Source organism: Epinephelus moara, chromosome 22 (genome assembly GCF_006386435.1).
Source record: "Epinephelus moara isolate mb chromosome 22, YSFRI_EMoa_1.0, whole genome shotgun sequence".
Lineage (NCBI taxonomy): Eukaryota > Metazoa > Chordata > Actinopteri > Perciformes > Serranidae > Epinephelus > Epinephelus moara.
In genome coordinates, this window is record NC_065527.1 from 10,348,043 (window position 1) to 10,361,956 (window position 13,914).

The following is a 13,914-nucleotide window of genomic DNA, read 5'->3' on the forward strand; positions in this document are numbered from 1 at the left end:
GGCACAATAAAAACACACACAGGGACAAACAAATAAATGTACACATGGAAACAACCATACAGAAAAAGACACAGATAACAACCTGGCTCTGTGGGTCTGCCATCACTTATCATGATTCCACCGCCCCCCTGGTCTCCAAACAGATCAACATACCACAACTCTTCACAAACACACACACACACACACACACACACACACACACACACACACACACACTTACATACACAGCCAGCTGCCATCTCTGTGTATTTGTCAGAGCTCCACATGACAATGCTTTGTCACCAATGTTGGAGACAACAGCTGAGAACAAAATGCATTTCTGAAGTTGTGACTCAGCCCTCTCAGCAGCAGCACTGAACACAATGTATCTCCTGTTTTCATACTGGGAACCTACTAATTCTCTACTGACAATGTTACTGTACACCAGTTTTTATACAGCTTAGTAACTAAGGTGACAACAGCTGGCCAGCTAGTTATGAAGCAACACGGATTTATTGTGAAACCACTGGACTTACACAACAGTTACACAGATAGTAAATATGCATGCATAGTTACTTATTGCTAATAACCTTAGCCACTTGTAACGTTCAGTATTGCTAATTTAACTGGAAGCTGGCTAGTTCCCCAGTGGTCACTTGTGATACTGCAGCGAAAAAAATCCCCTGCATTCCGAAAAGCATTTTCCCCATAGGCCGAAAAGTGTTTTTTTTTAAATCTGTGACATTATCATAATGTAAAGTCTATGAGGCAGGTGGGACCTCACAGGCAGGGCCAGTGGGAGAAACTTTACACTGCATATTCAGTGTGCAGCATACCACAGAAATACACCCAGATGCTGGAAATTTCTTTTGGCATATGCTCCAAGTGAGCAAAGCCATTGGAATGAAAAGGTGCCATCTTGGCATTTAGTGGCTAGATAAGTGTGTAGAGTGCAGGAATGAGTCCTAAAATCTGGAAATGAGTTAGCATGTTAGCAATCATGGTTCCCTGGTCCCAAAGTCAGTGTTTTTTTTAAATGTGTTTTTAATTAGGTGCCTGAAATAAGCTTAAGAGACTTTCACGTTTTGTTCTACAACATAAAATACGTGAGTGAAGCTTCTGTATCTCTTAAAAAAAGGTGATTGCTAATAAGTGACTACAGAGCGTCATCACGCCGCGCTGCACCGCGCCAAACAAGGCTTTACAGTTTGGTTTTGGTGGTGACGTTAGGTCATGCGGCTGCATTGTTGCTTGTTTATCGGCTAATGTTAACTTTTGACTTCTAGCAAAGGCATTTTGGCCTCAATAATTATCAGAAAGTAGTGTTAATTTGTGATTATCTTGCTGAACAAATGTTTGTTTGCCACAGAGCTTATTTTCTGCAGTAATCCAAAATCTAATGGAAAAATGGCTTTTTGACGAGGTAAACAGTGCGATGCTAACTTCCACGTCTGCCTGCAGAAAAATGCCATCCCTGGGGCACTCTATTATAAATCTATTGGTTCGCCATAGCACTGAGAAGATAACTTTAACTTGTGTCACCATAACATAATTTTGGAAACAAATGCAGGCATGTTATTTGGTAATTTATTTTCAGTAACTGTATAACGCCTCTGTCTTTTTTATATGGTTCCCCTGTTGAATCTTACTCTTTGTAGCCTTGTGTTGTATAGCCAGGTTTTCTCAGCATTTTAACACTATAGCAGAGGCTAGTTACCTGGGCTGAAATAAAGACCACTTCAATTAACAGTATAAAAAAGTAGTTCACTTTTCTGAAATAAACAAATAACCTTTAGTTATTTAGTAAGGACGAGGGTATGTTTGAAACACTATGCTGCAACTAGGTGTGGATAACACATGATGACACATGATGATAAATCAGGCTGGCAAGCTACTTATCATTATATAGAAAACCTCAAACATGTTGAAATCACTGTACATTTTGCAGATTTTTTTTTTACAGCACAAAGAGCTGACTTATCATACAAATGACATGATTATTGCACATCTGGCAACACAAAGGTGCTATTTCACACTGAAAAGGCCAAATTTTTGCGGATCTTGTTTAGGCCACAATCTACTAACTAAATTAACACAAGGCATGTCAGGATCTAGTTTGCTCACCACGACTGCCACACAGTTTTCTAGGGGGAAATCTTCAGCCCTAGCAGCAGATATTTATTTTCCATTTCTCTTGTTAACCCAAAGACAGACACCAGCATAACTTTGCTGCTGGGAGGTATGAGAAACTGGGAATACTTCACGACAGTGCTTTTACAAAGTGATCATGCTGTGTCGTCTGGAGTTGACAGGTTTGTGATCTGTGAAATTTTGTCGCAAACAAGATCAGAATATCAATTATTATAAAAACACAGTCAGAGAGCCGTAGCTGTGGAAGGGAGGGCACATCTGTCCCGCTTTCCAGAGCGCTTCATACTTTCCATGAACTCGTGCTTCCAAGAAATCCATATCCAGCAGCTTGTGATGCTTCCAATTTATAAGAATGCATAAAACTCAGAGAAGATATTTGAGTGTGTGTAGGAGAGAAGGGTGAAGAGTGTCAGTCTATATGTCTTGTTTTAAAAGATATGAATGTGAATCGGTCTTACCCTGTGTCATCCTGCTGGAAGCCCTCCAGTTCGTCCTTTTGCTCGGCCAGAGAGGACTCCAGATCCAGATAGGTGCCATTGTGGGAGAGCTGCAGCGTGCAGTCGTCAAGCTATGGAAAAGAATGAAAAAAATCTTTAATGAATGAAATGGACCTGAACTGAGATACTGGAATGGATTTAACTGCATTGAACGAAATGAAAAATTGGCATTCATACCCAAATTAGGGATGGAAAATTCGATTGAGCACTTGGACATAGAGGGTGGCATGTGAAACCTCCCTGGGCATGCTATGATGTACGTACATGAACCACCCACAGGAATGACATTGGACCCTGGGCCCATTATTTTTTAATGCACGCTCACTATGTCGCTGCATGTGTTTTACACCCTTTTTTGAAACAATCTGAGCCTGTAAAATAAAGCCAGTTTACGGGGCAAAGACTTCAACACGAGTGTGTACAGTGATCCGTGAAAAGTGGGAGAGCCATATGCGTTGCTGCTCTGCTTTTAGCATTACAAAGCTGTTAAAGGAATTAACTAGTAGAGACGTAGCAATAAAGGCTGCAGAACATGAAACCAAAACTGGAGGGATACAAAGAGGAAGGAGGAGAGATTTTAGTGCATTTGAATGTCAACTGTAAGTGAATAACATTCAAATATAATTTAAAAAATGTGCACAATATGAAGCTGCAATCACAGTCATTCCCACTTACTTAATCCAAGTAAGTAAATACAGAAATACAGAAGCTTGCAAAGTGCGCTGAATGTGCTAGTTCTGGCAGTGCATGTACACATTTATGCACATGACAGATTCTGTTTTTCACCTCTCCAGAGCAGACCAATCCTGCACCCATGCCTTCTGTGACTGCATGATCTAAGGTAGCACTGCAGAGTAGCCTACGTCAGAAGTGATTGGCTGTGCTGTGTAACGAGAAACTCTGCTGACTTTGAGACCAGGTGCACTGTAATATATCTGCACGCCACTGGCATTGATGTTTATGGGTACAGTCACAAGTTAATAGCAGGTGCACGCAGCCATCCCAGCTACAACGCATAAAAAGTAACATACATCATTGTGTTGCTGTGACAATATGAGCTTTACAAGTAATTGTGAAAAGTATGACTAGGTAAATGAGATCAGAGTCATGAGTTGCGTTAGCAGTTAGCACCTCTATATAATCTGTAGGTCGAACCTAGCCTCTGGTGTGCTGCCAAACGCCCCCTGGCTGTTCGGGGCGAGCAGCATGACGACACTCCCTGACCAGCGGAGACCGCAGATCACAAGACCTGCTGCTGCTCTCTGTCTGTCCCTCCTTCTCACTGGGAAACAGAGAGACGGACTGTCGGATGGACTCACAGCATAAATATAACCTTGCTATATTTACTCAGCACTGAGGCAGCATGCACTCAGGAGCTCAAGGGTGGGTGTGTCCGCAGGGGCTGGGAGTTAATGGGGGAGGCACTGCCAAGGCCAAAGTGTTGCAAAGGAGAAGCTGATAGCCATCCATGTTGCAATGAACTCTGCAGGGCTATGCCAACCTATCATAAAGTATTTGAGCAATCCCAAGCTCAGAGCAGGGAATCATGCGCTGGGAGAAAATGAGGTGACTCTGGGTTCTGCTCCAGTTTCCCCTCACCCCCTCACAACAACATTAATCCTTCTGTGCCAAATGGCTAATCCGTATAGCAAAACACACAGTTCTCGGACACGTCCCCTGTTGAAATTTAGTCAGTTAGGTAAAAGTAAATCCTGTCATAGCCACATTCTCCAAGGTAGACCCCTCTGATATGGTATAGACAGGAAAAAAACTAGGGAAGAGCCTAAAAAACATTGTGGCTGACAGCTATGTAAAAAGACAGTAAGAGGACCTTGAGTGGACTTTCCCTTTATTAAGCTAAATGTTAACCTTAAAGTAGCAAGGTACTAACAGTGACAACATGCTGATGTTTAGCAGTTGTAATGTTTACCAAGTTCACCAGCTTACCTTTCTCTGCTAGCATGCTAACAATTAGCACTAAACACATGGTAGGGGAGACCGGGGATGGTTGTACCACAGATTTATAATAGTACCTAGACACTGGATGCTAAGATGGTACCTATTTGTTGTTCGTCTGGCGTACACGGTAAAAAGTTTCTAGCCTCAGGTTTATTTCCACAGTATGCAGCCCACTGAATATGCGCAGTAGTGTTTCTCCTCCTGGCCTCGCCTGTGAGTTCCTGCTCTGCTTATAGCCTTCATATTGTGATGATGTCACAGATTTTTATATTGTGTTTCTTGGGTCAACAAAGTTTTACAAATATAAAACCTCCATGGATCAATCAATCAATTTCAATCAATTTTATTTATAAAGCCCAATATCACAAATCACAATTTGCCTCATAGGGCTTTACAGCATACGACATCCCTCTGTCCTTAGGACCCTTGCAGCGGATACGGAAAAACTCCCCCAAAAAAACCTTTAACTGGGGAAAAACGGATCAAACAGATCAAAAATTCATAATAGAGAGAGTCATAATTGACCTTGTTAGCAGTTCAAGGTGTCCTGTCAACAGTTTTACTGATGTCTCTTTTACAATAGTCACCCTTAAAAAAATTATTTTTGGGCCACAGCTGATTTTTTTTTTTTTGCAGCAATACCACACATGACCACTGGGAAAAACTGGCTGCAAGGCTGAGCGGCTTTTTTGGGGGTGGGGGACACTTTTTGAAACAATTTATCCAACAAGCTATTAATTACCTGATTCAATCTGCACATGCTCAGTTTAGTCTTTATTCATTGGCATTGGCACCGTGTGGCAGTCAAAGCCAAGTTTAAAACAATTTGAGGTAAGGGGATAATTTTTTTACTAAATGTATTTTTGTAATAAAACTGTCTTGTAGATAAATTCATCAGACTTAATTTATTATGTGTCTACATAGATATCTTTCATGCGCTAATGTTTTAGCTGTTAACTGTAGGGTAAGCTGGTTTGTGGCTACAAGAGTCTGGGTCAATTGTGACAACATGTGAAAAAAATGTTAACAATCTACCCCACGCAAAATTTTAGTATTATACATAAACACACACACACACACACACACACACACACACACACAAATTGTGTTAAAAAGTCATTTAAGTGTCACATTAAAAGCTTTTACTGTAAGTAGTTGGTATCACATTGAATGTGCTGGTTTAAACAAGCTCCAAGATACAGACAGAAATGTCAAAAATGTTACAACCATCCCCCGTCTCCCTGATGGAAATGTCAGTTTTTCTGGTATTTTGTCACAAACCAAAGCATCGGACAAACTGAAATTTTTACCTGATGTATGAAAATTCAAGGGATTACCAAAGTTGTTACAACTCGTCCTAAGGAGGACATTACTATGTGCCAAATATCAATCCAAATTCTTGTGATGTATCCAATAGTTGATGAGATATTTCAAGCTGGCCTAAAGTGGTGGACCAACCGCTAAACCAGCTTTGCCATTCCTAGACCCTGCTTGGCTGCTAACACAGCTAAAATAAATCCACTAACCAAATATTTTATGGGCCATTTTTGTAGTCTAACCCCAATATACCAGCTGTTGAACCCTAGTGCAATGCTATTCTTAATCAAACCTTTCGTGCCAATAAGGCATAAGAGATTTGGTGGTTGAGGTTTAATGAAGTACTCCTTCTTTTGATTAAGGAGACAGGGGTTGAGGATGGGGGGGTTAATCATGCCCTGTCCCACTGCCCCACTTTTTATGTAGGAAGAAGACAAAAGCATTTCTTGTGCCCAATCCATTTGCATTATTCAGCAGTTTTTTTCAATATTCCACATATACATTACTGTCTTGTCCTTGAATGAGGCTTTGTTTATGTGTCTGAAAATCCCTCATTCTGTCTCACACATGTCCCAAGATGGAGTCCCACCACCGCTAACACCTCCAGCTTCAGCTCCAGCTCCCTGCTTTCCTTTGCTGCTCCGCTTTATCTACACACATTACTCAATCATACAAATACTGCTTGGACAGCGAGAAGTGAGCCCCGGACCACTCTGTAACACAATACGTTAACAGCCCGCCGTCCAAAGGGTGTCTCTTTCCTAAAACACTCCGCTTGGGTAATAGTAGTAATAACATAACAAAACACATCATGCTGGACGGAGCCGGCAGAGAGGTGGCTCCAGAAGGAACCGCAAGCTCTTCACACTCAAGGCTCCGGGACAAGCCAGGGAAACACTTAGTGGCTAGTATACTTTACACTCATTTAATCAAATTCTCCCAGAAGAGCAAAGCAGAGAGAGAAAGAAGTGGGGGTAGTGGAGTAATTACTTCCACATTAAAACAACACCAAGCCTGCTGGCGGGTTGACACTTAACAATACCCTTACGTAACTTAAACGATGACTTTTTAAGAACGTTTTTATGTCAAAATCAGAGCCACTGAGGATCAGGCTCTTTGAAGAGCGTGGAGGAGGGTGTGTTCTACATGGCTATTAAATCTCCCTGTGTTGCTTTAATGGGAGCCCTTTGGTAATGAAATAAAAGTTGAGCTGTGGAGTCTGGGCTTTGTTGTTTTTGAGGTGAATAGGAGTTTTTTTTACTGAAAAACTGGCTGCTGACTGATGGTGAGGCTTCTGCATTGAGCTGAACATCAATGCATCATTTTGGGGGGTGACTTGTCTAAGAGTTTAGGCTAACTCACTGATCTGAGTTTAACATCTTTAACATTCACATGACACTTTGATTAGCTTTGTTGAGCCTAATTGATCATTTCATTTTATTTTTTACTTAAGAAGAGTCAGGTCATGTAAATTGCATATTCCATTTGGATTTTCCAAATAAGGCCTTTTACGAATATAGCGCCATTTCCTGATTAGGATTTGGGATATGCCGATATAATTTGGGTTTTAGGAGCATTCCTTGAACATGTGTAGGCTACAGCACATTCTGAATATGCGTCTCGATTGGGGTTTTCACCGCAGTTTGGGACAAACGGCATATTGCCTGTTTACAGCTCTGTGGCTTGTCATGGATGCATTTGTAGACAAACCATTAACCTTGGAAGTCAGAGGTCGGAGCTGGGAATGACATTACACACCTGAGTTGATTGCATTTTAAGTTGAAAAAAACAAGATGTTGTCAGCAATACCAGCTCCAGCCAGGTTAGCCATTGTTAGCGATACCAGTTGATAATGCATTACGCTGTATTTTGGGCATACAAACACTGCCAAAACATGTCCACAGAGTGAAGTTGGACAAAACGGTGTATGAGACTGTTTTAATGTGACACAAAAAAGACAATAATAAATGCTAACAAACAGTACATTACTACAGCTTTCACTACTGTTGATCCATGGAACAGCCATCTTGGATTTTAAGATTGGGGTTGGTGAGGTTCCTCTGACTTTCTGAATCAGAATCTGAATTCAGGGTTTGTTCCAGTTGAAATTTCTGAGTGGGAGCTATTCTGACTTCCCAGCGCAAATGGCAAGGCTGAAATAAAGCTGCATACCCAAAAGAAAAGCCAATGTTTCTGGTCAGAAGGAGAAACACACTGACTTTTGAATATTATGAAAGAACTGGATATCAACAGGTTTTTGGATATGCGGAAATATCACCACACCAACCCTTATTGCCTTCATTAGATAGGACGGAGATAGACACCAAAGGGGGACGAGCCAGACAGCAAAGGGCCGCAAGTTGGACTCAAACCTGGGCCACCGCTAAGGATTCAACCTCTGCCAGGTGAGCTACCATGGCATCCCACAACACGGTTCATATGATCCAAAACGTCTACCATTGGTGGAAAAGTTTGAAAAGTCCTATCATGATGCAAAGAAGCAAAATGGCACAAGCAGCTTCACCCATTCCACTTTTCCACATTTTGACACCACCCTATGTTAGGGGGATGTCAATGGGAATATTAATGGAATGTTCATTGTCATTAGCTATGTAAACAGCTTAGAAGGAATATTGTCTTTTTTGGGAAAAGGGCAAAAAGCGAGTTATTTTGGGCATGTAAACGTAGTCATTGTGATTCTGTGAGAATCAAAAGGAAACTTCTTTGTTTAGCAGCTTGGATAAAATGACACATCCCATGCACACAAACCAGTGATGCACTGATTTAGCCCTGGCATGTTAGCCTAACCGTGTGTGTGTTTGTGTGTGTGTGCATGCATATGTTTATGTGTGTTTGTGTTCAAGTCCACAAACTGGTGCATGGTCAGAGAGGTGGAAGAGCAGAGGGAGGAAGAGGTCAGGAAAACCACGGCACCCAAAGTGAGGAGAACAAAGTGTCGCAGGGATCCAGGCCCCGACCGCAGGAATTCTGGGACAAGTGACCTATACTTTACATGCAGCCCAGCCAGCCATACACAGAGCTCTACCATCACAACATAATAATACAGTAGGCTTTTCTCAGAGAAGAGCACAGAAGGTTAGGAACAAAAAGAGAAAAAGGCGACTTAAACAAAGAAAGACTAAGAAGCTATTCAAGAGAGTGTCAAGCTCTTGCTCGCTTTGGCATTTTCCAATACACCAACTTTTCGATCTGAACAGTCTGACGGGCGAATTTGCAACAGTTCAGTTTCATCCCTATAATCTAAGCACAATATCCAGTTGCCATTTCGCACACAGTCTTCCTTCTGATGTGAACAAAATTGCAAACACGAACGCAGGCTGTGCCATCTGTCTGTGTATAGGTTGTAATCATAAGCTTTTCTGTGCTGTGGGCCATTTTTCATTTGTTTTGTGGCTTTTAAAGATGGGGCAGCAAAAGATCTTTTTGGTCTGGAAAACCACTTTGCTGTTGAACGCTGGTTTGCTGTCAGGGTTGTGTGCCAGCACTGGAGCTCTCTGTTTCTCTCTATGTCTCACTTTTATTTCAATCCATCTGTTAAATGTTTTCAGCTTGAATTATAAAATATCTATTTACACATTAAGAATACAAACAAGGTCTCAAAATGTCTGCTCCACATGTTTGTGTGACTCAACCTTGTGCGTAAGGAATGTGTTGCTGTGTTTATATTTATATCTGGGCGGCTTTAAACACTGAAATTCACTAAGAACCACACACAGATACTTTTTCTCTATCCATCGTAATCTGACCAGCGCCTAAATTTGATCATCTGTGATTCAGGCTTTTCGCTGCCGGACACCAGAGCTTCCACTGACTGTCAATCACAGACAAATGAGGCAACTCAGGATATATCTGGTTGCACGGATGCCTTTGCACACCTGCCACAGTGACAGAGCACAAAAAAACAAAAATAAGACAGGATTATTCGCTTTAAGGAGGGGATTCATCTTCATTCTGCCCCACTCACCAGAGAGGCCAAAGGTTAAAGTCTGCTTCAAGTTTTTTTTGGGGAAATCCAGTGGCACTACAGCAGAGCAAATGTACGCCAACATGGGATTAAATCAGAATATTTTAGTATAACACAAATGAAGTCCATGTGTCATGTTGCTGTGGGCTTTGAGGCAAACCTTGTCTCAGTCCCGAGGCTGGAGAGCCAGTCAGTTGTGCTTGCATGTGTTCTCAAAATAGACTGTGAATGGTGGGTATGAAAGTTTATTTGCAGCAGGCTTCAAGAGAAAAACAGCAGTCAAAACAACCTCATGTAGCCCTGATTTAAACCCGTGTTCACAAGAATGTGTGCTTGAATCTAAACTTATGTTTCCATTAAGACTTTTATTTGTCCTTGAGTTTCTATTGATTTTATACTGTGGAATTTATCACTATAAAATTCCTGTATTCGCCATATATGACACATTCTCATAAGGCTACAAGTGTAGGATGAGTTGTTTACCACGCTGGTAATCCTACCTTGTGCGGAGCTTTGAGGAGCCGGTGGATGCCTGCTAACTGGTTGATGAGTGGGATATCCTCCCTGAAGGTATACAGCGGTGGTCTCGTCGGTTCTGGGAAATTCGTGCTGTTGAACGGATCGGTGTCATCTAAAAACTGAACCCTGCAGACAAACGTGGCCATGGTGCATCCATGCAAGTGTCTCCGCCGAGGGGACAGCCCGGTTCAATGAGAGCTATACCAGCTATGGCTCGGCTCGCTGTGCGCTCCTCTCCTGGTAACGACAACAAACCCGGGTCGCCAAGTGCGCTCCTGTGCGCAGCCTGTCCTCCCGCAGGACAGGGGTAGGTAGGGGAGAGGAGGTTGTGTGTTTGGAAGCCGAAAAGGTGGCACTGAGGAACCGGTCAAGGATCTTGTCTCGCCTCCTTGCTGTGGTTGTGCTCGCACTGAGCTTTTTTGGTGTGTTATTCTCGGAGAGGCAGGTGGCCAGTGATAAAGGAGAGGCGGCAGGCGGACTCCAGCTTGTTGCCGGAGAGTGAAGGATCAGCGCAGCAGCTTGGGACAGCCGGTCTGCTGTCTGTCTGTCTGAGTCCCAGTAAATCCACCCCCCACACCTCCCTCCCCCGCCTCCAATATCTATTTTCCCCTCTGCCTCATCACTCCCTCCTCCCCCTCCCTTCAGATCACTGTCTCCGGCTTAGCAGTGGCTTCCTATATGAAAATGAACTGCACTAATCATATATAAAACACATATTCATGTGTGGAAGAATATGAACATACACGTGTAAAATAATGACCTAAAATGTCGTTGCAAATTTCGAGAAAAGGGAAAAATCATGAGAGCAATATTCCACCTTTATTGGACGTTATTGCGTCATTTAATAAATAAAGCAATGTGACCAAAGGAGCTCTTAAAAGCTAAAAGTACAAAACGTTTTCTGTCAAACTCAAAGTAATACAGGGATAAAAATATTTCCTGGTAAGTTTAGCCACAAGTTTCAGTCTTGCCCAATGCTGACCTCTTGTGTCTAAAAAGTTTAACTGCAGGTATTTCTGCCAGTTAATCATTTCTACCAACCTATCTATTAATGAACCTTTTCTGAGTCTATTAAACCAACTGTTGACTAACAAGTGTACATTTAGTTACTGTACTGAAACCACTGGAGTAAACAGACTGCCACAGGCACTATCATCTTCTCTAGGAGCATTTCTGTCGTGTGTTAATGGTTTTATCTGCTGATGAGATTAAAATGATCTGAGGTTCTGAGTTGTTGATAGTGTCTCCAAACTTAAACACACTATTTAAATTTTTTTAAGTGTCCTTTTAATTTGTGTATTGTAGGCCTTAGTCTGTCAGCGTAGATGATTGAATTGATTAGGCCCCTGTGTTCTCTGGGGAACATAGACCATAGACATCAGCCCCTCCACCTCTCAGGTATTGTGCCTTTTGATCCAGTTGTTGCCATGCATTGGCGACCCCAAGGGGTGGCCAAGGGGGGCCATGGCATATGCCACTTTTGACGATAACTGTGAGATTTAAAACTGAAATATTGATAATACACACAAATGTACTGTGTAAATAATCCAGTGCTTCTAAAAGCATTTCAGCTTCTCCTCATTGTCACTTTGTCTCCCTCTGCTGACACCATCCAGTTGCTTCGTCACTAAAAGTGGTGCAGTGGATAGCACTGTTGCACTGTTACAGCAAGAGGGTTCCTGGTTTGAACCCAGGGCCCTTCTGTGCGGAGTTTTCATGTTCTGTCAGCATGGGTTCTGTCAGTACTCCTCCCACAGTCCAAAGACATGCAGGATAGTGTACTTGATGACTGTAAATTGCTCACAGGTGTGGATGTGAGTGTAAAGGTTGTCTGTCTCTATGTGCCAACCCTGTGATTGTCTGGCAACCTGTGCATATCCTGCCTCTGGCCAAATGTCAGTAAGGATAGACTCCAGCCTGGTATCATGTTGTGAAAATCTGGTATCATGCCAGCCCTAGCTGGTGGTAATGTTCCATGTTTCAGATCCATATAACAGAATGGATGTGAAGTTTGAATTAAATCTTTTCAGTTAGCTTATCCAGATGCTATTTGCTGTGTTAAATCATAAATATAAGTAATTTTCTTTTGAACTAAAAAAATGACCATCCCTTATCAAAACAAAAATAAACACTGTATTTATTGCTGCTGGAGTAAAATGTAGCCTATTCATAATGAAACCCCCTCTCCTGAAAATGGTATGAGCCATTTTATTTCCGTATGCACCCGATGCAAAAAAAACCAAAAAACTAAAAACTGCAGTTCACATGACCTGAGAAATGTACTGATCTCAACTAGGAAAGACAGCACACACACGCATTAATATGAGTGCAGCAGATTTGGGGAAGGGCAAATTTACTGGACCTTTTCAGGGGCCCAGCTATTTCCATGGGTGGGCAGGCCCTGATAATCAAGCCATCATCATGTGAGTGTGTGTAAATGAGAGGTACAATGCTTTATGGCACAGTCCAATTACTATTTACTACATTACTAAGCCCTTAGTCTGTGCACCTGTAATCATCATCTGTGTATATGAGCAAAATCTATTGTGTAACATGCCATTAAAACCCTGAGGGAAAACTCAGTAGAGATCTTTGTTAACACTGGAGGGCAAAACAACACTTCTTTTAACACTGCTAAACCAAGAGAAAGACACGTCAGTTCCATATTATAATCTTGTCCATCATTTGTAAATGACTGGTTGTAAAAGCAGAACAAAGTGCAAGGATTTCTTCACACACCCTGACAGCCAATCACAGCACATTCTCTTATCTGTAGCTCTGTCACATTTTCCGGAATGGTTAAGAATTACTAGCCTTTGTTAATCTAAACATAGGCTGATAATCCTTAAATTGAACTCATTAGCTTGAATGAGTTGATGTGCTTTTAATCAGCCACAAGCTGAATCATAATCATCATGTGTTAGAGTAAGTATATGTGAAACATCCTGAGGGTTGAATGAATGAGACAACTGGGAACACAAAGCTTTCTCTTTCCTCAGACTTGTGATACAAAAATGAATCACGCCAATAACATATCAAAGCCATTTTTAAACAATATATAAGAGGAAAATACCAGCATGTCCACATTTCATATCCCATATATTTCTAAATAATAATACAAAATTATCTAGTTTTAAGTGGTGTCAAAAAACACATCTTGATTCATCACGTCAGCTGCACCAAAGAGGAAAGAAAAGCCATTTTCTCCCAGGATGCAATGGGGTACCACTGGGTAAGTAACCCTTACCAGTGTTGGGTAAGGGTTACTTTAAAAGTAATCAAAGTATGTTACTGCGTTATTTTCTTTAAAAGTAACCAGTTACTTTAAAAGTACTTCCAACGTTACTCCCTGAGAAAAGTATCTCAAGCACTTTTAAAGTACTTTTGAGTATTCTACATTTCCTATTGGACAATGGACCACAGGGCGCTAAGCCTACATTTTTTGTCTCCAAAATTAAAGTTATGGACCACTTGCCCTTCACTGAGATCCAATTCTCCCATCACAGC

At 41.7% G+C, this 13,914-nt stretch overlaps 1 protein-coding gene across 5 annotated transcripts in view; it reads right to left on the bottom strand.

Annotated features, from left to right (window-relative positions):
* fhod3a (formin homology 2 domain containing 3a) overlaps positions 1–10,932 on the bottom strand; it is a 68,792-nt gene extending 57,860 nt beyond the window's left edge. For all 5 annotated transcript variants that reach the window (XM_050034960.1, XM_050034959.1, XM_050034958.1 and 2 more), the window contains exons 1-2: positions 10,389–10,932; positions 2,589–2,698 (exon numbers count right to left, since the gene is read on the bottom strand). In XM_050034960.1, the coding sequence (XP_049890917.1) occupies positions 2,589–2,698; positions 10,389–10,553 (275 nt within the window). In that variant the 5' untranslated portion in view covers positions 10,554–10,932. The remainder of the gene's footprint in view (positions 1–2,588; positions 2,699–10,388) is intronic.
* Positions 10,933–13,914: the final 2,982 nt, after the last annotated feature.